This window comes from Dipodomys spectabilis, unplaced genomic scaffold (assembly GCF_019054845.1).
Source record: "Dipodomys spectabilis isolate Male_0828 unplaced genomic scaffold, ASM1905484v1 ptg000175l, whole genome shotgun sequence".
NCBI classification, from domain to species: domain Eukaryota; kingdom Metazoa; phylum Chordata; class Mammalia; order Rodentia; family Heteromyidae; genus Dipodomys; species Dipodomys spectabilis.
Window position 1 is genome coordinate 8954879 of NW_024870852.1, and position 27948 is coordinate 8982826.

Genomic DNA, 27948 nt, shown 5'->3' on the forward strand with positions numbered 1-27948 from the left:
GCCCCGCCCCGCCCCGCCCCCGCGGGCTAGCACCGCCCCGCGGCCGCTGGCTCCTCCCCGCCGCCCGGCCCCGGGCCCCGCGCGCGCTCGCCCGACGCCTTCACTCGACCTGCGCCGCCGGGTCCCCCCCGCGCCCCGCGGATGCGCCGGGTGCGTCCCGAGCGCCCCCACCTCGCGCCCCTCGCCGGGCCGTCGGGCCGCCCGGGGAGCCCCGCGGGGGCGGCCGGCACCAGGCTGTCCAGATGCGGGCGCCGCTGTGCCTGCTGCTGCTCGTGGCCCACGCCGTGGCCATGCTCACCCTGAACCGAAGGAAGAAGCAAGGTAGGGGCGCGGCGGGGCGCGCGCGCTGGCAGCCCCGCCGTACAGATGGGGAGACTGAGGCTCCCCATGGAGGGAAGGCGCCCCCGGCGCCTGGCTGCCTCACTGACACCCCCGGACCCCAAGAATGGCTCTGTGCAGGCACTTCTAGAAGCCTCGACAGCCAACGGCGGGGGGTGGGGGGGGGAGCCGGGACTCGGAACAGAGTTAGTGGCGTCCAGGCTGAGCCTGGAAGGGGACATCCCGAGCCCCGGGCAGCGGGCCAGGGCGGACCCTCTGCTGGTGAGCTCAGCCGGACCTGAGACTCTGATTCAAGTTCGCTCCTTCTAAGATGACCTGGAAGAAGTTTGGCCCCCCTCCAGCTGCCTTCAACTTTCCCATTTTACCTCCTAGAGCCAGAGGAAAGATGAACCAAGGTTGAGACTCCAATGAATGTACCCGGGGCCACCTGCCCTCCCTCTGCAGAGCCCTAAAGCCACCGTGGTGACTGCGGGGCTCAGGCCAGGCCACTCAGGAGGTAGATGGGAGCCTGTCCCCTGCACGGTGACACGCGCCACAGCCCCTGCAGACCAGAGGACCCGGCAGAGCGCAAGGGCTCTCGCTCGAGCCTGGTGCCAGGCTATGTATCCATAGACAAATACTGGCCACTTGGCCAAAGGGTTTTCCATATGCTCTCAAAGAAGCCCGCCCATCCGGGTGCCAGATGGGTCACCCCTCTCTACTAAGCAGGGGCTGGCCAGGTAGCCCAGGTGGATGGGAGAGTGGTGATTTTCCATTTTCTGGCAGGCTGTGTCTGGGGAGTGGGGAGAGGGAGGCAGCCTTCGGGTCCATTTGTACCGAGAGTCCTGCGTGGACACCTGGGCTTGGGAGAGCTGGGAGGTGGGGTGGGACAGGGTGGCAGGGGTTCTGACACTAAGGGAAGGGAGAGGCGTGGGGTCTTGGGTGAGCTGGGAACACTGAGGAGCTCCAAGGGCTTCTGAACTGCCTTTGAGCAGCGGTTCAGAGGACCCGCTGTGGAGCTGACCACTCCTGGGTTTGAATCCCCGGACTCAGAGTTACCAGCTGAGAAATCGTGGAGAGTCGAAGGTACCTTCAGAAGGTCTGGACCATCCTTCTCAGCTCAAAACAAATCCTTTCTCTAGCCTGATTGATCTTTAAAGTGGGAGAACTTAAGTATCGTAAGTGCTTGTATGCAATTCCTGGGAAGACAGGCCATTGGACTAAGTGAGTGTCTGTGTTAAGTGACCAGAGCCTAACCACCTTCTTTCTACTCCACTGGGTTACTTATGTACTTAGTTACTTATGTGAGCCTAGTTGGAGGGGGGGGGGGCAGTACTGAGATGGTGGATGAAGAAACTGAGGTTCTGAGCGGGGAACTGGCTTGTCCAAGGCTGCACTCCAAGTGGTAGCTGCTTCCTCCAATACCGGTCCCTTCATCGTGATGCCAAGATGTCTCCTGTGAAGTGGGTCTTCCCTGTTCAGGGCTTCCCTTTCCCCATCTGCAGAGAAGTTAGATCTTTAAGATGCTTCTTAGTCCTAGAAAGACTAAAAGAAGAGGAAGGAGGGAAGGAAGGAAGGAAGGAAGGAAGGAAGGAGGGAGGGAGGGAGGGAAGGAAGGAAGGAAATTACCTTGCTTCCCAGGTTATCGCTACCTCTCCAGGAGTTAATTCATTCAGGAAGGGGAACCCCTACACTAGCCTCGTCTGTTGAGGCCTCCTGGGCTTTTGACACCCTACCCAGTAGCAAACTCACACCTCTGACATACACGCTGACACAACCTCTGACACACACCCCTGCCCAGCATCTTCAGATAGCCTGTGACTGCTTTTCTTACTCGGATACAATGGTGTCAGCCTTGGGACTCAGCAGGAGCTCCTCACCCTTCATGCTGTGAGATCTATCCTCTGCCCCAGCCCCAGCCTTGGTTTCTCCATTAGCACTGAGGTGGGGCAGAGGCTAGGCAAGCCCTTCCTTCCAGCAGTTTCGTAAGGCAGCTATAGTTTCCTGGCAAATGGTTTAAGGAAATATTGGTTTTGCCGAGTTCTTGACAACAGGACTTATCAGAGCATTGGATGGTCACATAGGACCATTCTTCATAAAGCATCCACTTGGGAAATCCTATACCCAGTTCCCATGGGTTCTACCAGCTTTGACCTTCTCCTATAACTTAGGCAGGGGAACCCACCTGGTATTAGCAATCCCCCCTCCCTCCCACTCTCCCTCCCTCCCTTCCATCCTTCCTTCCCTCCTTTCCTTCCTTCCCTTCTTTCCTCCCTTCCTTCCTTCCCTTATTCATTCTCCAAGTTTTGGGAGTCCTGGGATGCCAAGCTGAGCCAAGCAGGCCTGCCCTGGAGGGGCCGCCACCCCAGAGCATCCCTCCAGGATCAGAAGAAATTGCTGTGGGATCCCATAGAGTCCTGGTCTACCACTGCCTTCGGAGCCTGGCTTCCGCAGAGCCAGGCTTCTTCGGGTTCTGGCGTCACTGATTTTTTTTTTTTTAATGAAATCCAATTTTTTTTTTTTGTTTCTAAGACAAGAAAAAAAATGAAAGAAAAGGCTTGGGAAAGGTTCTTGGATCTCGAAAGTCTCTTACAAAACATTTTGATTAATTAAGTACAAATGAGTAAAAAGAGCCAGCTGGGGACATTTCTCTTGAAGTGTTCTGGGGTGTCTGGCAGTGGGGCAGTGGACAGAGGCAGGGGCGCTGCAGTGTGCCCCCACACAGACCAGGAGCGTCGCTGCCAGCCTGTGGCTAGCTTTCCTCACCAGGCACTGTTTTCTGGGGAGGAGCCCACACTCACTTTAGACCCTTCCAACACTCAGGTTACACGTGGCAAAAGCAGGGAGCCCTGGTCCTCATCCTGGCCTTCTGCTGTCCAAGCTATGTGATCCTCCAGGCCACACACGAAGCCAACCCACCCTTTTTTTTAAACTGTGCAAGGGGCCCAGTGTGCCCACCTCTCTGGGCAGCTGGGAAGTCTACAGTGCCATGGGGAAGGTACACAGCAGGGATAACATAAGGACCTAATCAGTCCTGTCCCGGGCAGAGAGAGCTGGGCCTGAACCAGGCAGCAGGCATCCTCTGGGGGGTAGAGTGTCACCCTTGCCCCTTGCTTGTCCCCTTGAGCCTCAGTCTCCTTATCTTGAAACTAAAACCACTGTCGCTGCAACTGCCCTGAAGGCCAGTTAGGTGAGTCAAATATGAAGTGCATCCCATGTGCTCGGCCAGAGGGCCACAGCATCTGGTGAGGTGGCTTGGTGAGGACAGGAAGAGGAGGGGGAACACAGGGAAGTGGGTGGGGGAGGATGGGGGAGGTGCTCCAGGAAGACAATGGAGGTGCTCCAGGGAGGAGTGGAGAAAAGGAGGACCAGAGAGAGTGAAGGAGGTGCTCCAGGGATGACAGGGGAGGTGGTCTGGTGAGGAAGAGGAGCTGCTCTGAGGACAGTGGAGATGCTCTGGGGAGGACCGGGGGAGGTGCTCCAGGGCAGACAGGGGAGGTGCTCCAAGGAGGCTGCTGCAGAGGCCCACATTTCCCTGAAGTCCATCTACTGTAAAGACCTGACCTTCACAGTAATTCAGACTAAGGTTGCAACACATCAGCATGTGGACATTCATGGGTAATTTGCAGCCAGGGTTGTTTTTTTTTTTAATGGAATGGAGTGGAGGAGAGCAGAATGGAATAGGATGGATGGGATGGGACAGGACCCGAGTGGGCTTGGCAAGCTTGGCAAACTTGAGGCAGTGTGGGCTTTAGGATCTGTCACTTGCTCCACTGTCTGAGCTCATAGATACGAAAAACAGACAGATTAAGTCCCTAGGCTTGCCAGCCTTCTAGGACATTCCACAGTACACTGCAAGCATTAAGCCTGGATATCATTGACTGTTGAGACATTTTCAGTATGGATTTACGTGTGTGAGGGGTGGTGTAACAAATGCTGTGCAAGCACAAATATGTACACACAGATGTGGAAATGTGTGAGAGTATAATTTGGTGTTTGTGTGTGTATCCAGATGAATTTTTAAAAAAAGGAATTTCTAAGCCAGGCACCAGTGGCTCACACCTGTAATCCTAGCTACTTAGGAGGCTGAGATCTGAAGATCACAGTTTGAAGCCAGCCAGGACAGAAAAGTCCCCATGAGACTCTTATCTCCAATGAACCACTCAAAAACCGGAAGTGGCACTGTGGCTCAAGTGGTAGAACGCTAGCCTTAAGCACAAAGAGGTTCAGGGACAGAGCCCAGCCCTTGAGTTCAAGCTCAACAACCAACTATAGATATATATTGCCACTGTTCAAAAGTGTGGTGGCTCTGGATACAGCTCTTCCCGTGGAGACCACCGTCTGTGCGCAGCGCTTTTCAAACGGAGTGAAAGCAGCGGTGTTAGATTTGGTGGAGGAGGAGATGGGCCGATGGCTCACTCAGACGCAGGCAGGACGCTGGGTGGTGAGTGAGGAAGTCCAGCGTGGTAGCTCTGGGCATTGCTGTCAATGTATTGCTGTTGTTGTTTTCCCTAATTCAGGAACCTGGGACTATGTCCTCCCCAAAGTGGAAGGCGGAATGGCCTATCAGAGTCCTGAGTGTCCTCCTGCCCCAGGCACCCCAAGCTCTGTGTCCTGTGTGGGCGGCACATTGTACATTCCTTTGACCTTGAGCCTCACCTCCGGCCCACCAGGTGGAGTTCGGGCCGCCAGCAGGCTCAGCCCGGGCATTAGTCTAGGATTCCCCATGCTGAGTGTGTGTACCTGAGCCTCAGTTTTCTCACCATGAAAATGGGGTATGTGTAGTCCTAGTCTCATAGAGCTACAGTGGTCTTAAATGATTTGTCACCAGAACCTGGGGCACAGAGGGCCTCATTGTCACCTATTCTCAACTCCCCCGCCCCCCCTAGTTCTTTTTGCTCAAGGCTAGCACTTTACCACTTTGAGCCACAGCACCACTTCCAGTTTTCCGGTGATTCATTGGAGAAGAGTCTCGCAGACTTACCTGCCAGGACTGACTGTAAATGGGGCTCCTCAGATCTCAGCCTCCTGAGTAGCTAGGATTACAGGTGTGAGCCCCCAGTGTCCAGCCCTGTTCTCAACTTTGAAAGTGACTTAGGTGAGGGTTTTAGTGTCAGCCCAATTTGGGGGTCCAGCCTGCTTTTAAGGCTACCTCCAGAAGGAACCCAGGACTGGTATGTGGTTCTGGCAGCATGTCAAGAGGCAGCAGCAGGTGGAAGAGGCAAGGCTTGAACCCATGACCAGGAGAAGTGGTAAGGATTTGGGGGATGGAGGGAGGGAGGCTGCAGAGTGATCAGTTCATGGGAGTCTAGGATTTGATCCATTTGACTCTGAAGTCACGTACCCGACGCTTGCTGTTTATCCTTTAATTCCCAAGATAGCCAGGAGCAAAGCTTGGTGCTTCTCCCTCCCTGGGCCCCTGTTTCCCCTGGTCGGCCGCCTCACCGAGGCTGACCACAGCACCTCCACCCCAGTGGTCTGTCTCCTCCCACCCAGACAATCTCACCATCCACTGCTCCCCCTTGTATTACTGCTCTGGCCTCTTCCATACCGGGCTCTTACCAGCCTCAGGACCTTTGTACTTGCTGGTCCCCCCATCAAGAGTGTGTCTCAGTGAGGCCTCCCTCCCCTCCTCCCTCCCTCCCTCCATCACATGGCCCACTCTAGTCACCCCCATGACTATCTGATAGGAGCTTTCCATGGGTGGAGCCTGTGGTCTGTTCACTGAGTACCCTCCCCCTCCCCCCCCCTTACCTACAGCAGTATGTCACTCACACAAGCATCCTCATTGCCCCAGGGGATTGGTTCCAGGACACCTATGGACACGAAGTCCCGAGATGCTCAAGTCCCTTATGTGAAATGGCACAGAGCCTGCCCATCTCCAGGTCACCTGTAACCCCAGCACAGGGTGGGGCTCTGTCCCTGGCTGTCCTGTATTGTTTAGAAAATAAGAACAATGAAAAAGTTCTGTGCACATTTGATCTGCACATATCTTTTCCTGGTCATTTTTATTTGGGCCCACAGAGAGGTAGGGCTGCCTAGAACAAGCCCTCAGCAAAGTGGGAAGAACTGCTTTCCAGTTGCATGGGCAGTGGCTCCATTTCCACATGAGCAATCCAGGGCAAGAGACTGTGACAGGCTGCCAAGTGTGGAGCCCGATCTCAGCCTCTAGAACCAGCTAGAACACGTGCTGCCCTATGCTGCAGACAAGAGACCATTCCCTTCCCTCTCGGGAGTACTAGATGACTTTGGCCTACAGTTTGTCTGGCTTGCAGTAATACTTCCTTCCCGCTTTCATTTTTAATTTACAAACTGTTAGTGATGCGAAACAGCCTTGCATGTGATCTTCTTTGAATTGTTTGTAATATCTCTCCCCTCTCCTTGGGTTGGTCTTCTTTTCTTATTGATTTATAGGTGCTGTTAGTATATTAAAGATGGTTGTTCTTGGCATACTTTATGTGTAATTGTCTTAATGATCAGACTAAACATGTAATAGACATGACATAGGCTCTTTCTTCTCTCTAATTCTGTTTTATCTTGGAATCCCAATCCTCATGAACTTTGGTTAAGTCCTCACAAACTTTGGTTGCTTTTCAGGCAGATGGGTAAATGGATGGGTGGGTAGATAGATGGATGGATAGATGGGTGGGTGAGTAGTTGGGTGGATGTGTGGGTGAATGGATGGGTGGATAGATGGATGAATGGCTAATGGATGGGTGAGTAGGTGGGCAGATGGGTGAATGGGTGGATGGGTGGGTGAACATAGACCCTTAGAAACACTGAGATGAACAATCCATCTGACAGATGACCTAGAAATAGGGATGGATTTGTTTGAAGACAAATTCTACAGAATTTGGTCTAGAGAAGGGAGGGGTGCTGGGAACAAGCAGCCCATTTGGCCTACATTCATCATGACTCCGTGAGAGCCTCAGATGGGCTAGGCAGGGGTGGTCCAGGGCAGGGCCTCAGGCTTCTCCGTGCTTCAACCCAAGGCACTGTACTAGAATACTTTAGGGGTGTTGGCACACATCTGCCACTGTCCCAGGGCACGCTTGATTCATGAACCCTTTTCCCTTCCTATGATTGGAAGCTTGGCAGGACCTGTCCCCAGCTCTGCCTCTGGGGAAGGCCCCTCCTTGGATACCAAGGGTGATGTTGTCCCCTTCCCATTTGGCATCAGGCCTCTGGCATCAGGCAAGGCATTGGTACCCAGTAGGGAGAGGCTAGGGACTGAGGGCTGCAGCCCTTACACTGGCTGGTCTTTGAGCCCGGCCTTCTTGGGCAGCAAAGCAGGAATAACACGAACCTCTGCCTCCTGACTTTTCCTGGTGAGGCCTGGGGCCCCCACAGCATCTCCATGAGCTTGGTGGAGAGACAGACTGTTCCATTTTCTGCTTCCCCCCTGCTGCAATCTTTTGCATCAAAATCTACTTTGAAGCTGGGCTGCCTGTAATACAAGCTACTTGGGAGGCCTGGGTCTGGGAGGATCATGGTTCAAGTCCAGACTGTGCATACACTTGAGACTCCTTCTCCAACCCAGAGCTAGCTTCCATGGTGCACAATGCCATCCTGGCTATGTGGGAAGCTAAGGTCTGGAGGAATGCAGTGCCAGGCCAGACAGAAAAGTGCAGGGGACTCCATCTCAATGGAATAAACTGGGCCTGGTGGCTCACAGCTGTAGTCTTAGCTATGTGGGACACCTAGGTAGGAAGATCAACATGCAAGACTGATCTGGGCAAAAGAGAAAATACCAGACCTTATCCAAGAAAATAAACTAAAGCAGAGAGAGAGAGACAGACAGACAGACAGACAGAGACTTGACTCAAATGGTAGAGTCAAATGTGAGGCCCCGATGCCACCAAAAAGAAAAAAAAGGAAGCATGGGCAGTCCTGAGCAGCCTGCACTGCCCTGTTGGACAGCATCCAGCCTCAGTAAGGCCAAGTGGATATTGGAGGAGGCACTGGGAAATGTCCATTGAGGCCTTGGAGGAGGATTAAAGTATAGGAGGCTCCGACAGGTGACCTCCTGCGTTAGCCCTTGGGTTCTGAATATGCCATTCTCAAGGTACTCATAGCCCAGTACTGAGAAGGGCCCGGTAGGCCCGGACCTGGTCTCCCCTGCCCTCCCGGGATCATCTCCAGGGTCCTGGCAGGCGGGAGCGGCTGTCTGCCATATGTGGTGGCCTGAGCGGCAGGCGGCCATCCACATGCTGTTTGTCTGCCTTGGTCATCAGTGCTGGTGTCCCCCACTGTGTGTGGGGGGGGGGCAGTGTTAGAGAGGCAATGCCCAGTATTCCAGGGTGGGGAGCTCTTCCATGGTTCTGGTCCTTTGCAAGGGACAGAGCCTCCACCGGGAAGGATAGACATGGTGGTCTCTTTCTGTTATTCCCCCATCCTCCTCACCGTCCCCCGCCCCCAGGAGTCCTGCAGGACAGCTGTGTGAAACCCGCAGTCCACCGTGACCAACGATGTTCTCATGCAGGGCATGCTTCCCCAGGCACACCCCAGTCGTGAAGAAACTCTACCCCTAAAAATGTTGGCATCAAAATAAACAGCACCCCACTGACTGTCAAAGAAATTCCACTCACAGACCTGACAGAGGCAGGGCAGGTGACCGGAGTCATGGCAGCCACAGTGATGCCAAGAAGACCCTCATAGCAGGCAGGCCCCGCCCAGCTCCTCACCACTCATCCAGGACCCTGGCCAATGGGATCTCCAAGTCCCACATGGCAAAATAGACCCACAGAATGCTTAGGACACTGGTTCAGGGATGCATGGGGGAAAATGAAAGGGGAGATCTGGGACTTGAACCCAGGAAGTCTGGCTTGGAACCCTGCTCCCCAATGATTCTCAAAGAGTGGTCCCCAGACCAATGAGGTTGAGAATCCTTTAGCACTGCAATGTCAGGCTCCTCCTAGGCCTCTTGTAGCAGCAACTGGGAGTGAGGCCCAGCAACTGGTGTTTTTCAAAAGCCTTCAGGGTGAATCTGGCGCATGCTCAAGGCTGAGGACCCCTGCTCTGCTGCGCGGTGGCACACAGGATGGTCTCAGCTGCTCCGGAGGCTGAGGCAGGAGGATCACTTCAGCTGAGGAATTTCAGGACAACCTGGACAGCATAGGGGAGACCCCATCGACCCCATCTCTTAAAAATTAAACAACAACAACAAGTCAGGTAATGGTGGCTCACACCTGTAATCCTAGCTACTCAGGAGGCTGAGATCTGAGGATCACAGTTTGAATCCAGGCTAGGCAGGAAAGTCTGTGAGACTCTCATCTCTAATTAACCACTGAAGAGTGTGAAGTAGAGCTGTGGCTCAAGTAGTAGTAGAGTGCCAGCCTTGAGTGAAAAATGTAAGGGACAGTGTCCAGGCGATTAGTTCAAGCCCTAGTCCTGGCACACACATACTATAATATTTTTAAGAGCCCTGTTTGACTTCATCGTCTTGGGTGAGTGACGTGGGTAAGCGAGATGACGAGGAATGGCAGCTGACTTCGCTGCCACACCGAGGGAGTGGGAGGGCCTGCGGTATGCGGGACGCAGATGCTCTGGTTGTGCAAGCCCAGGCAATTACTGCCCTGTGAGCAGGAGGCCCAGTGCTGGCAGATGTTCTGGCTTTTTCCAGAGAAGTCCAAATTCCAGATTTTTATGTGAAATCTCTTGTTTTTTTTTTTTTTTTTAAATAATGTTGGCAATCTGTCCAAATTAGTCTTTAAAAGAAAAAAGAAGTGGGTGGGACTGGAGTCTGCGGGCTGCATCCTGAGGATATCTTGGTGGTGGATTCACTGGCTGACTGAGGACAGGGACTTGCCTAAGAGAGCATGCAAGGGTCAGGGGCGGGGAGGGGAGGGTGGAAGCCCTGGGCCTTTGCAGCCCCCTCAGAAAGGCCTATCAGAGTGAGTGGGAAAAGCATGATGCTGCAAGAGAACCTCAAATTTACTCAGCACCCCTAAATCGAAAAGTTAAGAGCCAGGCGCCCGTGGATCACACCTGTAACCCTAGCTACTCAGGAGGCTGACATCTGAGAATCATGGTTTCAAACCAGCCTGGGCAGGAAAATCTGTGAGACTCTTAACACTAATTAATCACAGAAAAAGCCAGCAGTGGAGCTGTCTGTGTCTCAAGTGGTAGAGTGATAGCCTTGAGCAAAAAGGAGCTCAGGGACAGTGCCCAGGACTGACAAAAGAAAGAAAGAAACAGAGAGGAAGGAAGGGAGGGAGGGAAGGGAAAGTAAATAGAGGTCATTGTGATCCTTGAGTCGCTGACTTCTGTTGAAACATTCTTAGGGTTTGGAGACTCTGAACCTGGGACCCCGGTCAGAAGAGCCTGGGTGATTCCTTATCCCCAACAGAAAGATATATCTGCCCTTCACCCACAACCCAAGCTCTGTGTGATCTCTTCACAGCAGGCAGAGACACCATCCCTGGTCCCGATGGCCTCTGGGAAAGAAGGGGAGGCACAGGATGGTTTGAAGTTCCACTCTGTGTCATGAAGGTGAGGGACAGGCAGCACAGGGGTACAATGGAGACCCAACTGCATGCCCGGCGCCTGCTAGCTCATCTGTGCACCCTCACAAGGCCTGTGGACTGAGAGCTACCGCTACAGCTTTTCAGATGGGGAAACTGAGGCACTCAGAGACTAAAGAGCTTGTCTAAGGTCACTCAGGGGGTGCTGGAACCAGGATTTCCACCTGTACATCTGAGCATAGCATATATCTTTAGAGTGTGTGTGTGTGTGTGTGAGTACGTACGCGCCAGTCCTAAGGCCTTTGATTTCAGGGTCTGGGCACGGTCCTTTCATTTTTCCACTCAAGGCTAGCACTTGAGCCAAAGCTCCACTTCCAGCTTTTTGGTGGTTGATTGGAGATAAGAGCCTCATGGACTTTCCTGCTTGGGTTGGCTTTGAATCACAATCCTCAGACCTCAGCTTCCAGAGTAGCTAGATTACAAGCCTGAGCTATGAGTGCCGGGCTGTCCTTAGATTTTTAAGACCCTTGTGGACAGAGAGTGGCTGGGCTGTGAGCTGAGAGTTTTGCAGGCATCTCTTCTCCTAACAACCCCTGCCCTGCTCATAGAGGAGCACTACATTGTCCATGCACACGCAGTGCCCCCAAGCTCTTAGCTAGTGAGCCCCAGCATGGGCCCTGGCCCAGTGGAGGGGCTCAGCACCCATGTGTTAAGTGAGTGGGCGGGTGAATGGACTCCTGTGTTATGCTGTAAACCGTGGCGCCTAGCTCTATGAGCATGGTGCAGAAAGTGGATCCAGGTCAACCTGTATCCCTATTTAAGCATTTTGTTTTTTCCCTTCCCCTTCCCAAGCTAGAGAAGTGTATATACGCGATGCAGGGCACCGACATCAAATACATTGAAAACAGAGATTATACCATGGGGGAGGAACATACAAAGAAACAAAAAAATCACATGGTACATTACAAATACGTTAGGAACAATAGCAAGAAAGAAAAAATTACTTGTGTCCCTATCTTGGGGTTCATTTCGCTTAACATCATCTTATCTGGTCATATGTACATAGTTTTTCACTTTTCTGCTTGTCCTAGACATATACTAGTTATTGAAAATAAGAGAAACTATAGGAACTATGTTTCTTTGGGCCTGGCTTACTTCACTTAATATCATTTTTTCCAAGTCTTTCCATTTCCTAACAAATGGGGTGATGTCATTCTTTCTGATGGAGGCATAGAATTCCACTATATATATATATATATATATATATATATATATATATACACATACACACACACACACACACACACACACACACCACATTTTCTTGATCCATTCATCTACTGAGGGGAATCTGCGTTGGTTCCAAATCTTAGCTATGGTAAATAATGCTGCAATAAACATAGTTGTGTTGGTAGCTTTAGTATGGTCTTTTTTGTGATCATTTGGGTAAATGCTCAAAAGTGGGATTGCTGGGGCTGGGAAGGTGGCTCAGTGGTAGAGTGCTTGCCTTGCATGCCTGAGGCCCTGGGTTCGACTCCTCAGCACCACATAAGCAAAAAGAAAAAAGCTGGAAGTGGCGCTGTGGCTCAAGTGGTAGAGCGCTAGCCTTGAGCTGAAGAGCTGAGGGACAGTGCCCAGGCCCAGAGTTCAGGCCCCACAACTGGACCCCCCAAAAAAAAAGTGGGATTGCTGGGTCATAGGGGAGCTCTATGTGGAGTCTTTTGAGGAACCTCCATACTGCTTTCCAAAGTGGTTGAGCAAGTTTATACTCCCACCAGTAATGCAGTAGGGTTCCCTTGTGGCCACATCCCCTCCAGCATCTGTTATTACATTTCTTGATTATAGCCATTCTAACTGGGGTGAGGTGGAAATCTTAATGTTTTGATTTGCATTTCTTTAATGGCTAGAGAGGTTGAGCATTTCTTCATATGTCTATAGTTCATCCTTATTTCCTCTTTAGAGAAGTTTCTCTTTAAGTCTTTAGCCCACTTGTTTATCAGGCAGTTGTTTCTTTGAGGATTTGTTGTTGGGGGATTTAATTTTTTGAGTTCCAAGTATATTTTAGATATGAGACCCTTATGGCTAATAAAGATCTTCTCCCAATCCATGGGCTTTCTATTGATCTTGCTAGCTTTGTCCTTTGCCATGCAGAAGCTCTGCAGCTTCATGCAATCCCATTTGTCCAACCTTTCTTTGCTTTGTTGTGTTTCTGGGTCTCTATTGAGAAAATTTTGGCCTGTGCCTAGGAGACCTAGGGTTTCTCCTATTCCTTCGTGTAATGTTTTCAGGGTATCTGCTTTGACTTTGAGGTCTTTGGTACATTTGGAGTTGATTCTGGTGCATGGTGATATATAAGGATCTAACTTTAGTTTTCTACAGATATTTAACCAATTTTGCCAGTACCATTTACTGAAGAGGGTGTCATTCTTCCATTCTATTGTTTTAGCTCCCTTATCAAAGATTAGGTGACTATAGATCTGTGGGTACATTTCTGGCTCTTCAATTCTATTCTATTGGTCCTGAGGTCTCTTCTTGTGCCAGTACCAAGCTGTTTTGATTACTATGGCTTTATAGTAGAGTTTGAAATTTGGCATTGATATTCCTCCAGTACCGTTCTTTCTGTTCAGGATCTTGTTTGCTATTCGGTGTCTTTTATTGTTCCATATGAATTTTTGGATTGCTTCTTCTATTTCATTGAAGAATGAGGTTGGAATATTGATAGGTATCGCATTGAATTTGAGCAACTCCAAGTTAGAGGAAACAGCCATCTCCCTCTTTTGTGATACTCAAAGCAGATCTCAGTCCCACTGAACTAACCTGGAGGAGGATCACAAAATCCTGAGTAAGGCAGAGCATCTTTCTGCCTGCTCAAACAAACTGACTTAAGAAACCAATCAAGCCACAGGAAAAACCAAACCCACAAGCAAACCAGAGACTCCACCAAGAGAATGGTTACAGACACAGGGGAGATACAAGATCTCCCCTCCCCCCCAAAAAAAGCCAAATAACTCATTTTTCAAACCTTGTATTTTCTAATGAGCTTACAAACGCCATTCGAGAGGATCAGAATTCAGAATGTCAGGGTGCCATTACAATGTAGAGGCACTAGAGGGCACCTAGGCCCAGACCCACCAGAAAGACTGCAGGTGTCAAGATGTCCATCAAGGGCTGGGTTGATAGAATTTGTCCCTCTGCGGTCCAGAACCCCAGCTGGAAGGTGGGAGGGTGCAGAGGGGGAGGGGGAGGCAACGAGAGACACTCAATTTTTTTTTATTCAAGTGAATTTCTTTTTTATTGCGAACTAAACCTATCCTCAAGAATAAAAATAAAGGGGCTGGGAAGGTGGCTCAGTGGTAGAGCGCTTGCCTTGCATGCATGAGGCCTGGATTCGATTCCTCAGCACCACATAAGCAAAAAGAAAAAAGCCGGAAGTGGCGCTGTGGCTCAAGTGGTAGAGCGCTAGCCTTGAGCTGAAGAGCTGAGGGACAGCGCCCAGGCCCAGAGTTCAGGCCCCACGACCCGACCCAAAAAAAACAAACAAACAAACAAAAAAAACATAATGAGCGAGCTAGGGAGTTAGGAACATGTAGAAAATGAAGACAAGGCCAGGTGCTGGTGGGCCACGCCTGTAATCTCAACTACTCAGGAGACTAAGGTCTGAGGATTGTTGTTTGAAGCTAACCAGGGCAGTCAAATCAACCCAATTAACCAGCAAAAAAGCTGAAGCTGGAGGCCTCATTCAAATGGCAGAGTGACAGCGTGAGTGAAAAAGATGATTGAGATCAAGAGCTGCAAGCCCTTGAGTTCAAGCCCCAGTGCTTCCCTACCAAAGGCAAATGAGATATACAAACGTATTTTATATATAATGTACATATACATGAATGTGGAATATATGTATAGATAGAAAGATAGATAGTAGATAGATAAAATTGGGTACCTGTCAGCCACTTTGATCAAATATTTCTAGTTCTGTACTTGCTTAAGAGTTTAAGAAACTAAATATTACAATTACAAGTGAGGTCTTCCCCAATCCCTTCTCAAGCCTCTGGCCACAGAAATACCAACACCCTGAACTCGCTGTGTGTTCACCCTTTGTTCCTCTTTAGTGTGTGTGTGTGTGTGTGTGTGTGTGTGTGTGTGTGTGTGTGTGTGTGTGTGTGTGTGTGTGTGTGCGCGCATGCACAGTACTGGGGCTGAAACTCAGCACCTGGATTCTATCCCTAAGTTTTATGCTCAAGGCCGGTGCTCTATCACTTGTGCCATGACTCCACTTCTAGATGTTTACTGGTTAATTAGAAGTAAGAGCCTTGCAGGCTTTCCTGCCTAAGCTAGTTTCAAACTGTGATCCTTAGATCTCAGCCTCCTGAGTAGCTGGGATTACAGGCATGAGTAACTGCCACCTGGCTTGGCTTCATTCTTCTACATGTTCATAACCCCATAGCTATTTCCAGGTGTGGTTCTGTGAGCCTCTGAACTTGACATTGGTTCTTACTCCATGACCCACTGTGCCTTTTGCCCTTTCCTGTCAGCAGGGCCTTTGAGTAGGGCACACAGTGGTAGCTGTAGCTCTGCCTAGAAAGACTTGGAAAACATCATATTAAGTGACATAAGCCAGACACAAAGAAACATAGGTCCCATGGTTTCCCTTATTTGCAATAATTAGTATATGTCTAGGATAATCTTATCAGATAATCAGAATAGCTCAATAGCTATGGACATATGACCATATAAGATGATGCTAAGTGAAATGAACTCTAGGACATGGACACAAGAGGTTTTCCTTTGCTGGTGTTTTTAATGTACTATGTGATTTTTTTTGTTTCTTTTGCATGTTCTTCCCCCTATGGTATATCCCCTGTTGTCACTGTATTCGATGTTGGTACCCTGGTATTGTATATACGTTTATTTGAAGTAGGGAAGGGAAGGGGAACAACAGAATGGTGAAACAAAGGATAAGGGGGGACCAATGCAACAGCGATATTCACAAGACAGTATGTTGGAAATGATCTGTACAACTTGGGGGTGTTGAGGAGGGAGGGGAAATAGGAGAAAAAGAAGAGACAGGGTAACCAGTTTGGCAAGAACTGTACTTATTATGTTACTTATGTAACTGTAACCCCTTTATACATCACCTTGACGATTAAAAATATATATATTTGGAAAAAATAAAAGAGCTAGTGGTAGAGCTCAACTGGTAAAGCACTTGCTTTACCATGCCCCTCCCCAGCACAGGCAACAGAATGGGAGGAGGGGAGGAACGGTATATGGGCAGGGAAGGCGCCAGGATGTGCCCGCCCCGCAGGACTCACACACAGAGGAGACCTCCATGAGAGAGCGGTAGGAATCGGAGCGGGCTGGCAGCTGGAGAGGCAACAATGTCTTCTGGTGCCTGGCATGGAGCTTAGGTGCTTGGTAAGCAGCTTGGTGCCCCCTGCCAAGTACCTCCAAGAAGCAGCACTGTCCTTTCCTGTCCCTTAGAGACACCTGGTCACTTTCTGACTCTTCCCAACTATGGCCCCGAATGGTCTCCACTGGTGCCTGTCATTACTGGGCACCTGCTGGCCACAGCAGCAGGGACACGTGGACGGGGCTCATCCCCAGGTACCATTTGCTACTTTGGTCCCCTCGTGCTGGCAATGGATGCCAGGCTCTTGGACGGCTTCACCCTCCCCTCCTCGTCACTGTCTCTGCTCAAGTGTTTCCCTGTCCAGCTCTTCATCTCTCAGCCCAGCTCTTTGCATGATCTTCTTGGTTTGGAGGGCTGGGCACAGAGGAAAGGCATGGTGCTGTGCTGCCTGCTGCCCCTGGCTGCAGCTCCTGACTCCACGAGCGCCCCCCCCCCAACCCCAGGCACTTGGTGTTGTTGGGGAGCTTCATGAGTCTGGAGACCCGCCATAAGCCTCGGAGAGACCATCCTGAGGTTCTTGGCTGCTCTAGCCCAATTCTAAACAATACCAGGATTCCTCCCGTCTGCTTCCTGCACTGGACGGTGCTGGGCACCCTTGCCACATGCCAGTGAGGGATGAAGTGTTGTCCAGAAACTGAGTGGGAGGGTGAGGCTCTCCCTCCGGCCCCGCAGGCTCAGGCAACTCACACACATTCAGAAATGCACCCCACTTTAGTAAAGATGTGGTCTGGAGAAAACTCCAAATAACCATGCCAAAGAGACACCAATTCTCTCTCGTGTTAAAAGTCTCGGGCCAGTATTACAGCAGTTCCATGTTCTTCAGCCTCCCAGGTGCCTTTGATTTTACTTCCTACCATTCTTAGGTCAGGGTTTCCACTTCTGATCCCAAATAGCTGCTGTGCTCCAACCATCAGGTTCACCTTCGGCTCAATTCAAAAGATGAAGGGATGACAAAGGGCACACCCTTGTCCTTTAAGGCAACTTTCTAGATGTTACACATACTGCCTTACCAGGGCCAGATCTGGATGTCATGCTAATATCCACTTGCAAGGGCAGCTGGGAAATGTAGTCTTTTGTTATGTCACTCTGCTAATCTGGGCTGCTCACACATAGGGTTTGCCCCTCTCTCTCCCTCCTCCTCTCTCCCCCTGCTCTGGCTACAGTGGGCACTGGCCTGGGGGGCAACTGCACGGGCTGTGTGATCTGCTCGGAGGAGAACGGCTGCTCCACGTGCCAGCAGAGGCTCTTCCTGTTCATCCGGCGGGAAGGCATCCGCCAGTACGGCAAGTGCGTGCACGACTGTCCCCTCGGCTTCTTCGGCATCCGAGGCCAGGAGGTCAACAGGTGCAGAAGTACGTGGCTTCTTCAGGCACCCCACCCGCTCCCCCTAACACAACCTGGGGGGACGGAGATGCAGGAATGTCCTTGAGCCCACACTCTGCCGCAGGCACTGTACCCCAAGGCCTGTCTGAGCCCTCTCTGCCTGCATTAGCACCAAGGGCAGGGACCCCTCCCTTCTACACCACTTTGCTGTGTGACTCTGGAGTGGCCTTCCCTGGAACTAACTCAGATAGGAAACTAGATCATAAGTCCAATCTCTATTTTCCGACCTGAAACCAGCCATCATTGCCTCTGAGTCTTGGGGGGAATCGAACCAGAGACTCCTTACTCCCAGACCACATTTTGTTGAGTGACTCTAGGTGGATCTCCTGGCCCTCTCTGCCTAGGCTTGACACCATTAGAAAGGAAGGATCTCTTGGGTTGCAGTCCTGTGTGGCCCTCACCAGGTCTGGGCTACCGAGGGGACCCTGAGTCCCAACCCCAGAGTCTCAGAGCCCATGGCACCCTAGGAGCCCCTCAGGGCCCCTTCCCCTGGCGGCTGCCCTCACCCCCGGGTGTCCCGGCTCTGTTTCAGAATGTGGGGCTACTTGCGAGAGCTGCTTCAGCCAAGACTTCTGCATCCGGTGCAAGCGGCGCTTCCACCTGTACAAGGGGAAGTGCCTGCCGGCCTGCCCGCCAGGCACCGTGACCCACCGGAGCACGCGCGAGTGCCAGGGTGAGTGGGAGAGGGTTCAGGGGTGAGGCTGAGGCACCGGAGCCTCACAGGTCTCAGCTGCCTGAGTAGCTAGGATTATAGGCTTGGCCTGCTCAGGAGGCCAAGAGCTGAGGATTGTAGTTCAAAGCCAGCCCACGCAGGGAAGTCCATGAGACTCTTATCTCCAATTAACCATCAGAAAACCGGAAGGGGTGCTGTGGCTCCAAGTGGTAGAGCACTAGCCTTGAGGGAAAAGAGCTCAGGGACAGCGCCCAGGCTCTGAGTTCAAGTCCCACCACTGACAATGAAAAAAAAGAAAGGAAGTCCTGCCCTGCTCCTGGCCTTGGGGCCCTATCCTGCAGTATGGCGGTGTTCCCAGCCACCAGTGCTCTGAGCTCAGGGCCCAGGGTCTCTTAAAGGAAGCCAACGTGAAAAAATAAATGACTGCATACAATTTTAAATGAGCCTCTGCGTCCATGACAGCCGCAGCTTCCGGTAGCCTCCGCCTTGTGCCACTGACCAAAGCCACACTGCCGAGTTCCAAACCTGAGTTCTGCGCCTGCCTCCGGCCAGCAGGCAGCTCCCTTCCTTCCTGTCCCTCCCTGCCCTCCCCAGGGCCCCACTCCAGCCGCTGGGCCTCTCACACCCACCAGCCCAGGCCCCACCCCTATCTCCCATGCCACCTCCTCCACGAAGCCTTTTCCTTCCAAGCTAAGCCGTCAGCCCTGGCTTCCGGGCAGAGCAGCGCTCTCGCCTCAGCTCTGATGGCAGCGGCTTCCAGGCGTCTCTCCCCTCTCAGCAGAGGACTGGTCCCTTGCAGGTCACCTTGCAGGTCTTCAGACCCCAGACCCTGCCCTTCGCCTCCAAGGTTCTTAATGCCAGTTGACTTACTTGTCTGTCTGTCTGTCCCTTTGTCCACAGAGGAATGTGAACTGGGCTCCTGGAGCAGCTGGAGCCCCTGCACACACAATGGGAAGACCTGTGGCTCCACCTGGGGCCTGGAGACCCGGGTGCGAGAGGCCGGCCGGGCTGGGCAGGAGGAGGCAGCCACCTGTCAGGTGCTGTCTGAGTCTAGGAAATGTCTCATCCAGAGGCCCTGTCCTGGAGGTGAGTGCCCGGCACTGCCTGCCAGGCTACCAGGTCACCACCCAGCCAGACCGCCCGTGGGCTTGGCACTGTGTCCCTGGCACGGGCCTTCCGCATTGGGGGAGCCCCAAGCCGCCAGGACACAGCCCCCTCCTCCACACCACTCTGCCCTGCCCAGAGATGCCTGGGGCCCAGACACACATGAGCTCAGCGCCATTGTCCAGTGACACCTGGGGAATGGGGGCAGGACGTGAGCGAACTAGATACAAGAGGAGCAACTCTTCTTTGTGGAGGAGGACGGCCACACCAGCATCTCCCAATCACTCTCCACTGAATGCTATTGGGATCCCCTTTCGCGTGGCAAACAAGACCTCTTTGTAAACCAGGCCTTGGGGGTTGGCCTTGCTCCAGCTTCACCTTTGTTTGTCTTCTGTCAATCACAGTAGATCAGATGGGCTCCAGCAAGGTGGAGGGGGCAGACAGACAGTGTGAGGGAGGGGGAAATGAGGGGCGGTGCAGGAGGCGCAGACCTGCTGCTGGAGGCGGGGGGGGGGGGGGGGGGGGGCACAGAGGATGCGGGAGTTCAGGTGAAGGGCACCAGAGGAGCAGGCTTGCCAGACCAGGGAAGAAAGGGGGTCACCAGGAGAGGACCCAGTGGAGATGGAGCAGAGGACCACCCCACCCCACCCCCCGCCCTGACCTCCTCTACTATTCTTGAGCTTGAGCTCAGGGCCTCAGCTTTGTGCTCAAGGCTAGCACTCTACCACTTGAGCCATAGCTCTGCTTCCAACTTTTTTTGGTTAATTGGAGATAAGAGTCCCACAGACTTTCCCACCTGGGCTGGCTTTGAACCACAATCCTCATCTCTCAGCCTCCTGAGTAGCTAAGATTATAGGCATGAGCCACCAGTGCCCCATGTTCTGCTGCTCTTGAGAAAACACCGGACTGTCTCCACATCCGGCCTCTGGTCAGCCATTACTCAGCTTGTCCTCTGACTCCTAGAAGGGCCAGTGTAAGACTGACCTTCAGAAACTCCAGGTCGGGGCGTAACACTGAAGGCTGTCCCCTGGCATGGCCTTGGTCACCTCACCTGAGAAAAAATGAGGTGTCTACCCAGGAGCACCCACCCCCAGCAACTGCAGGAAAGTGTTCAATTTGGGGAAACTTCTCTTGAAGGTCTGCCTCCCAGATCTACCCAGAGCTAGCTGGGCGCCAGTAGCTAATGCCTGAAATCCTAGCTGCTCAAGAGCCTGAGATCTGAGGATCATGGCTTGGAGCTAGCCCCAGCAGGGAAGTCCATGAGACTCTTATCTCCAATTAACCAGAAAGCCAGAAGTGGAGCTGTGGCTCCAAGTAGAGTGCTAGCCTTGAGTAAAAAAGCTCAGGGACAGCACCCAGGCCCTGAGTTCAAACAGAGATCTACCCAGAGCTGCAGCTCTAAAACAAGGCCCTGTGCATTTATTTTTCTTTTGCAGAGAGAAACCCCCGGCAGAAGAAGGGCCGGAAGGACCAGCGCTCCAGAAAGGACCGGAAGCTAGACCGCAGGCCAGACCGGCAGCAGGCCCGGCCAGGCCCCCAGTGATCTGGGCCTTTTCTGTTTCACTCCCTGCCCCTTGCTTGCTGCCCTCTTTTAGGACAGTCTGTTAATCTGCTTCCACTCTTGTTATTTTCTTCTTTTGGTCCAGTCGTGGGGCTTGAACTCTGGGCCTGGGCGCTGTCCCTCAGCTCTTCAGCTCAAGGCTAGCGCTCTACCACTTGAGCCACAGCGCCACCTCCGGCTTTTTTCTTTTTGCTTATGTGGTGCTGAGGAATCGAACCCAGGGCTTCAGGCATGCAAGGCAAGCGCTCTACCACTGAGCCACCTTCCCAGCCCACTCTTGTTATTTTCTTGAACACATCTGTATTTTCTTCCTCTCCCCCTCCCTTTCCCCCTTCCCAGCTTTCTCTTCTTTACTCTTATTTGTCCCCTTTTTCATTTCTTCTTGTTTTTCTTTGTTCTTCATCATGCCACCCCCACACATACACACACATGAAGAGTGAGATCTTGACATAGTGCCTTCCCTTGTGGCCCTTTCTACTCCACAAAGAAAACAAGTATCTTTCTCTCTCAGCCTTTCCCCTGTCCCTGTCCCATCCCCCACCATTGCATGGAAGTTAGGGGGGACCAGGTTCAGCACGGGCCAGTCCCAGAGCCCAGCTTCTGACCCGGGGAGACACTGCACCCGAGGACTGTAACCTTTCACCCTCGGAGTGTCTCTAAAGGTCATTTCCACAGCCCTCAGCCACCGGCCTCCCACTGAGGCCAACTGAGGAAGAGGTTCCCAGCCTCCCAGGCCCAGCTCGGACACCTTGCTGCAGCTAGAAGTTGGAAGAGTCTGAGTGGTGCCCCAGGCCTTCAGGCACCTGCTTCACCCCTTGCCTCCTGTGTCCCCAGCACACATCCTTTCCCCAGCTGACCACCTCCCAAGACCCTGGGGAATGCATACACTAGAGCAGATGGACTGTCAGCCCCAGGGGAGCAAGTGGCTCACCCCAGAGGCCACAGAAGCCACGTGGAACTCTGAGATTATCCAGGCGACCCACTGCAGCTTGTTCCTTGTACCCACGGGGAAACTGAGTCCTGAGGATGTTGCACGCAGCCCGTTCTTGTTTGGTTATCCTGCTCGATGCATCGCAGTTGAGAGGAAATCCAGGGTGTCTGGGAAAAGCAAGAAGGGGATTGTCACATCAGGTGCCAAGAGGTGCTGCCCCCACACTTACTTACCTCTGGCTTGGAGTCCCCGCTCATTTGTGCTTCACGGAGACACCCCAGCCCCCAGGCAGGAGGGACGCTGGGAGGAGCCATCAGCATGGACCAGCTCAGAAGCAAGTTTCTGCTCACCCCTGTCACAAAGGGTTAAACACCCTGGGAAGGGAAAATTATGCTCCTGATTTGCATGAGGTGCCCCCCCGGGCTGAGGTGAGATCCCAGGTCATGTCTCTCAGATCAAGGCAGTGACCCTGGCACTTGCCTTCCGCCTGTAGATGCCCCCCCACTTTGTTCTGGACCTTCTAAGGCCCATCCTCACCCTCCCTTCGCACCTCCCTGAGGACAGACACAGTCCCTGCTCATCTGCTCGGACCCCAGCTGCCTTTCTGGAAAGGTTTGTGCCTATCAAATGCTCTCTGCTCCGTTCAAGATCCCCAACCTTTTTTTTTTTTTTTTTTTTTTTTAATAACGGAAAAGAAACAACATAGTTGCAAGGCCTTGGGCACAGGTGGGTGCTGCCGGCCCATTAGGTTCAGTGTGCAGCAGCGGAATGAAAACTGTGTAGATAGTTTTCCCTAGAATGCCCAGCAGAGCGGTCAGGGGACATGGACGTGTGAAAAATCAGATCAGATGCTGGAAAAGAGGCGGACCCCCTACAGGACATCCAGTTGGAGGTAGAAGAAGGCAACACGACACTCCCAGGCCCTGTTCAACCCCTTGAATCACAGAAATGGCTGCAAGGACTTGGCTTTGCTGTTAGTGGCTTGACTGATGACCAAGCCCCCCACTCAGGACTCAGAACCACCAGAGCCGTGAGGACACGCAAGGCTGCTGGTGACATGGCCTTGACATCCAGATGCACAGGTCAGAGTCCAGCTGTGGGGGTGCATTAAGCCATTTCCCCTCTGGGCCTCAGTTTCCCTACCTGATGTCTAAAGGAGAGGCAAGACTGGATTCAATCCATTGCCCCCTGTGTCTGGCAGCTTCCTGAGGAATTTTCTAAAATTGAGACTCCAAGATCCTAAGTTTGGGGGAGCTGATGGCTCACGTCTGATCAACCCAGGCAGGAAAGTCCATGAGACTCATTTCACCAACAAAAAGGCAGAAGCAGAGCTGTAGCTTCAGTGGTAGAGTGCTAGCCTTGAGTGGGAAAAGTAAAGCAAGAATACAATGCTCTGAGTTCAAGCCCCAACATGCGTGTGCACATGCGTGCACGCACGCACACACACACAGAGGATTCCAAGTTCCTACCCCAAGCCTACTAATTATAACCAATTTAGGAGCAAGAAGAACTCACCCTATTCGTTCCAGGGTGATCTGAGGGAGGGATGCTCTTGCTGACTTCCAGAGTGTGTGGGTCTGAACTTGAGGGAAACAGTCTCTCTCTTGTGATCTAATGAGGGGGAGGGGAATGGGAGGGGGAGGACAGGTGTTCTAAATATAATTTTTTGCTAAGACTCGAATCCTAGCAAGCTGGACGTTCTAATTGTAGAAGACCAGGAGGAGAGAAGACATTTCCAGTCCTGCAATTCGCTAACCATTTTCTTGCTTTTTGTGTGCTGAGTTTGGGGAGCTTGCCCCTTCTATCCCCGATGAGGGAGACGTTCTACTTTTTGTTTTGTTTTGGAATGAAAACAGAAGCTACCTGTGGGATCCCAAGTCCTTTTCTAAGCTTTCATCACAGACAGTCTCTCCAGCCTCTCCCAGGCTCTCCGGAGGATGGGGGTGCCCTCCCAAGAAGGGGACCCTGAGCCTCAGGTAGGCTCAAGTTTACAGAGAAGCTAGAGAGGGGTGGTGGGGTGAAGCCAGGGGGAGGCCACCGCTGTTCCCGCTATTCCAAAGGGGAGAGGACGATGGCACTGAGGAATGTCTGCTCCTCTCTCCTGCCCCCCCCCCCCTTCCAGCCTGGTGGCACCAGGACAGCAAGGCACTGGCCTCACCACGCTAACCCTAAACCCTCACCTGTCATCCCCATGTTGTGCCACTAGAGGGCACCACTTACACAAAACCTAAGCAGCAGCCAGTGGGGGGTTCTCAGGGGACAGGCAGAGCGGTGTCCTCCTGCAGTCCAGGAGGCTGTGTCTGCCTCAGGGAAAATGGCTGCTGCCAGGGTGACTTCAGCAGAACCAGGCCCAAGCCCTTACACATAAAACCAGGATGGAATCAGGCGCAGGTGACGCAAGGCTGTAACCCTAGCTACTCAGGAGACTGAGATCTGAGGATTGCAGTTCAAAGCCAGCCTGGGGGAAGGAAAGTCTGCGAAACCTTATCTCCAACTGATCACCAGAAAACAGGAAGTGGCACAGTGGCTCAAAGTGGGAGAGCCCTAGCCTTGAGCAAAAGACAACAAGGACAGCACCCAGCTCTACAACCACCACCAACAACAACTCAAAAACCAAAGCCAAGATGGTCACCATCGCAGGCCCCCTTGCCAGGACCTGGGCTCCAGACACTACACAGCATTACATTTCTCCATTTCCACTCAAGATAATTTCAAGCCAAAGCCAGGCATGGTAGTACAGGCCTGTAATCCCAACATTCAAGAGTCTGAAGGAAGATAGGAGTTTGGAGCCAGCCTGGGATGTATAGGAAGTGAGAGGAGGGAGGAGGAGACGAAGAGAGGGAAAGGAAAGTTTCAAGTTGGAGTATGTGATCCTACTGACTTGAAAATGCAATAAACACAATAGTAATGACGACAGTAATAATAATGCCTTCCACTTACTGAGCACCTATTATGTGCAGACATTACTAAGAGCCTCCCGATGGCTATCTCACCTCCTTGGCTTCCTCTCCTCAATACTGGTCACAGTAGCTCCCCTTTTCCTGGCTTGCCCAAACAGACCCCACATTTTCACATCCTGTATCTCCTGCTGCTGCTTTTGCACAGCCTCGTTGGTCAACTTACAGAAGGAGAAACTGAGGCTCATAGTACAGCCATTCAGATCCATCCTCCTCTCCCACTCAGCAAACACACATAAGAGACCTGCTGTGTGCCTGGGCTGAAGTGTGCTGGTGATGAAGCCCCTGGCCTTGTGCCTGGGCTGTCTGTAGGTGAGTCCATTCAGACTGGTTGAAAGTCCTTCTGCACCAGAATCTGGGAGGAGAGACCGGAGAGGGGAGGGGAGAAGTGGGGAGGACAGAGGTAGGGAGGGTCCCAGATGGAACCACCATGCAGAAGCCAGCTCCTAATGGAGTGTGTGTGTATGTGTATATGGATGGATGGATGGATGGATGGATGGATGGATGGATGGATGGATGGATGTGTCCTCTAATCTCCAGCTGTGGAGTCTTCCCAGCAGAGCCCCCAGAACCCCTGATCCTCACACACCAGTCAGATGGTGACGGTTGGTACCTCTAGGGCTGAGGAGCGCTGCTTCACAGCCCTTGGCAGCTGGATGGGGGTGGAGCCAGGCATCTGCCTCCTCGGAGGAGAAGCAGAAGGAAGATGTGTAAGGGCAGACAGCAAGGCCCCAAATCCCCTCTCCACCCTACAGCTTTGAGCCTGTAAGTGAGATCCGGAATGTTGCACTGTGCCTGGGTTTCCTCATCTGTAAAAGAAGGTGTCGAGGCTTAAATACATTAATACAGAAGAAAAGATAGTATTTATCAAGATGGACTCCAGGAAATGGAAACAAGAGGTTTTTTTCTTTTTTCTTTTTGTCTTGTTTGTTCATTTATCTGTATTTGGGAGGGCAAGGGGGCACAGAAATGGAGGAACAAAGGGTGAACAAATGCACCAGTGCTACTCACTAGACACTATGATGAAAATGAACGCTATAATTTGTGGGTGGGGGTGGGAGGGAAAAATTGGGAGAGAGAGAGAGAGAAAGGAACACATTGTCCAAAAAGAAATGAACTCTTGACCTGACTTACAGAACTGTAACCCCTCTGTCCATCACCTTTATGACAATAAAAAATTAAATAAAAAGGAGAAAAGATTAAATGCCCAGCGAAAGTTTATTACAGGTACTTTGTCCATTGATTCAACAAGCATTTCTTTTTCTTTTTCTTTTTTCTTTCGGTCATGGGGCTTGAACTCTGGGCCTGGGCACTGTCCCTGAGTTCTTCAGCTCAAGGTGATCACTCTACCATTTGAGCCACAGCACTACTTCCATTGACTGGTGGTTTGTTGGAGATAAGTCTCACAGACTTTCCTGCCCAGGCTGGCTTTGAACCATGATCCTTAGATCTCAGCCTCCTCAGTAGCTAGGATTACAAGTGTGAGCCATCAGGGCCTAGCTCAACAAGCATTTCTTAGCACATAGCCTGAGTGTGGAGCTGCGCCAGGCAGTTAACACCAAGAACAAATCCATCTGCTGCCCACTTATTAATGTGTGCTGTATTATTCCTATTTGTTGCAAACAAGGAATCCAAGGCCCAGGAAGTAAGCAGTGCAGTGGGAACATTAAAACCCCCATGTAGCAGACACTTCCTGCCCAGACACCCCAAGGCACATCACCTACACAACCCCAGGCCAATGAGCTGGGCAGAGCATCGAGTCCCTCATTCTTGCTGCATCCTCGACCTCTCCGGTCTGTTCCTCCCATCAAGTTAAGGAACAATTCACCTGGCAAAGTGCTCCAAACACAGCCAAAGATGGCCAACCCCATCAACTCAACGACAATAAAATCACACACGGCTGCTGCTCCTCCTCTATCTGATGGGCAAAGGGCCACATGTGTGTGAAACCTCAGGCCTGGCTGGGCCGGGGCTCTGCGCGCTCCCTTCCCTCCCCAGGTGATGGTTACAGAAGGCCGGAGACCACACCTGTGTATGCACCAAACTCACCTGTGTGTGCACTGGTGTGAGTGCCAAACCCACCGTGAGAAGATGAGCTAGTGAGCCAGCCATCAGCCTCACTGACCTCACTCTGTGGGAAGGGGAAAGGGCTGGGGTGGAGCAGAGGGGAAAGTGGCTGATTCCTCTGTCACCTAAACCATGGGGAGCTAGTGCAAGTCCAAAAGAATAAAATCCAAACGCCTGGGGAAACATCCCGAGAGCTGTCCTTCCTCCTTCGCAGGGAAAGATTCGAAAGGTTTGGAGATAGATGCTAAATGAAGCGTTCCAGACTGGGTCATAGACACAGAGCTTTGAGTTTCACTTGCGTTTATGGGGACCCCTCACCCCAGGTGAGGAGCCTGGGCCGTCCAGTGCGCACACATCCACAGCAACCCTTGTGCAGGCCCTGTGTGACACTCTGCTGAGCCAAGGTCTCCACGTCCAGTTCCCTGGGCCTCGGTCCACCCCAGAGTGAGGTGACAGATGCACAACCAGTCACAACAGGACCTGGGCGCGCTTCCCTGCTGGTTGCTGGCCCCTGGGTGAGTCACTCTACCCCAGAGGACACCCCCTTTCTGAGACGTGAGGCCAAACACAACCATCTCTTGCCTGAGGAGGAGAGGCAGGGTGGCAAAGTGTGCACGCAATAGGACTCCATTCGCTCTGTCATTGGCTCATCAGTCTCTCTCTTCAGGGCCAGTCACATCTATCCTTCAGCATAGAAGCTCATCCTCCAGGAAGCCTACCTGGGTCTCCATTGTTTCTCCTGGGACTCCTCTCACAACTCTTCCTATAAACTCCCTTCAACTACCCCCAGCTTCTACTCTGCTTGAATCCTACACCTGTCATGGCCACTAGGGGGCAGAAATGTCCAGGAAATCTAAGGCCGTGGACTTGGAAAGAGCATCAGGCAAGCAGGCCCACAGCAAGCGGCACTGGCTCACCGGCTTTACTGGCCAGCCTAATTGTGATGCAAATTTACATTCTTTATTTTCAATGCTGGCACACTTAAAACGAAAACACAAACACCTGTTGCTTTATTTCTTTTTTGATGTCCTCCTGCCCACCTGTTTCCCCCTTAGACCCTTTTAAAGCACAGAATTTTCTAGAC

General features: G+C 52.1%; 1 protein-coding gene across 1 annotated transcript; it reads left to right on the forward strand.

The window, feature by feature from the left end:
* The first annotated feature begins 242 nt into the window (after nucleotides 1-242).
* Nucleotides 243-20891, forward strand: Rspo4 (R-spondin 4). The gene is made up of 5 exons (XM_042694636.1): nucleotides 243-321; nucleotides 17352-17540; nucleotides 18104-18244; nucleotides 19145-19330; nucleotides 20785-20891. The coding sequence occupies exons 1-5, from the start codon at nucleotides 243-245 to the stop codon at nucleotides 20889-20891; spliced, it is 702 nt and encodes a 233-aa protein (XP_042550570.1).
* Nucleotides 20892-27948: the final 7057 nt, after the last annotated feature.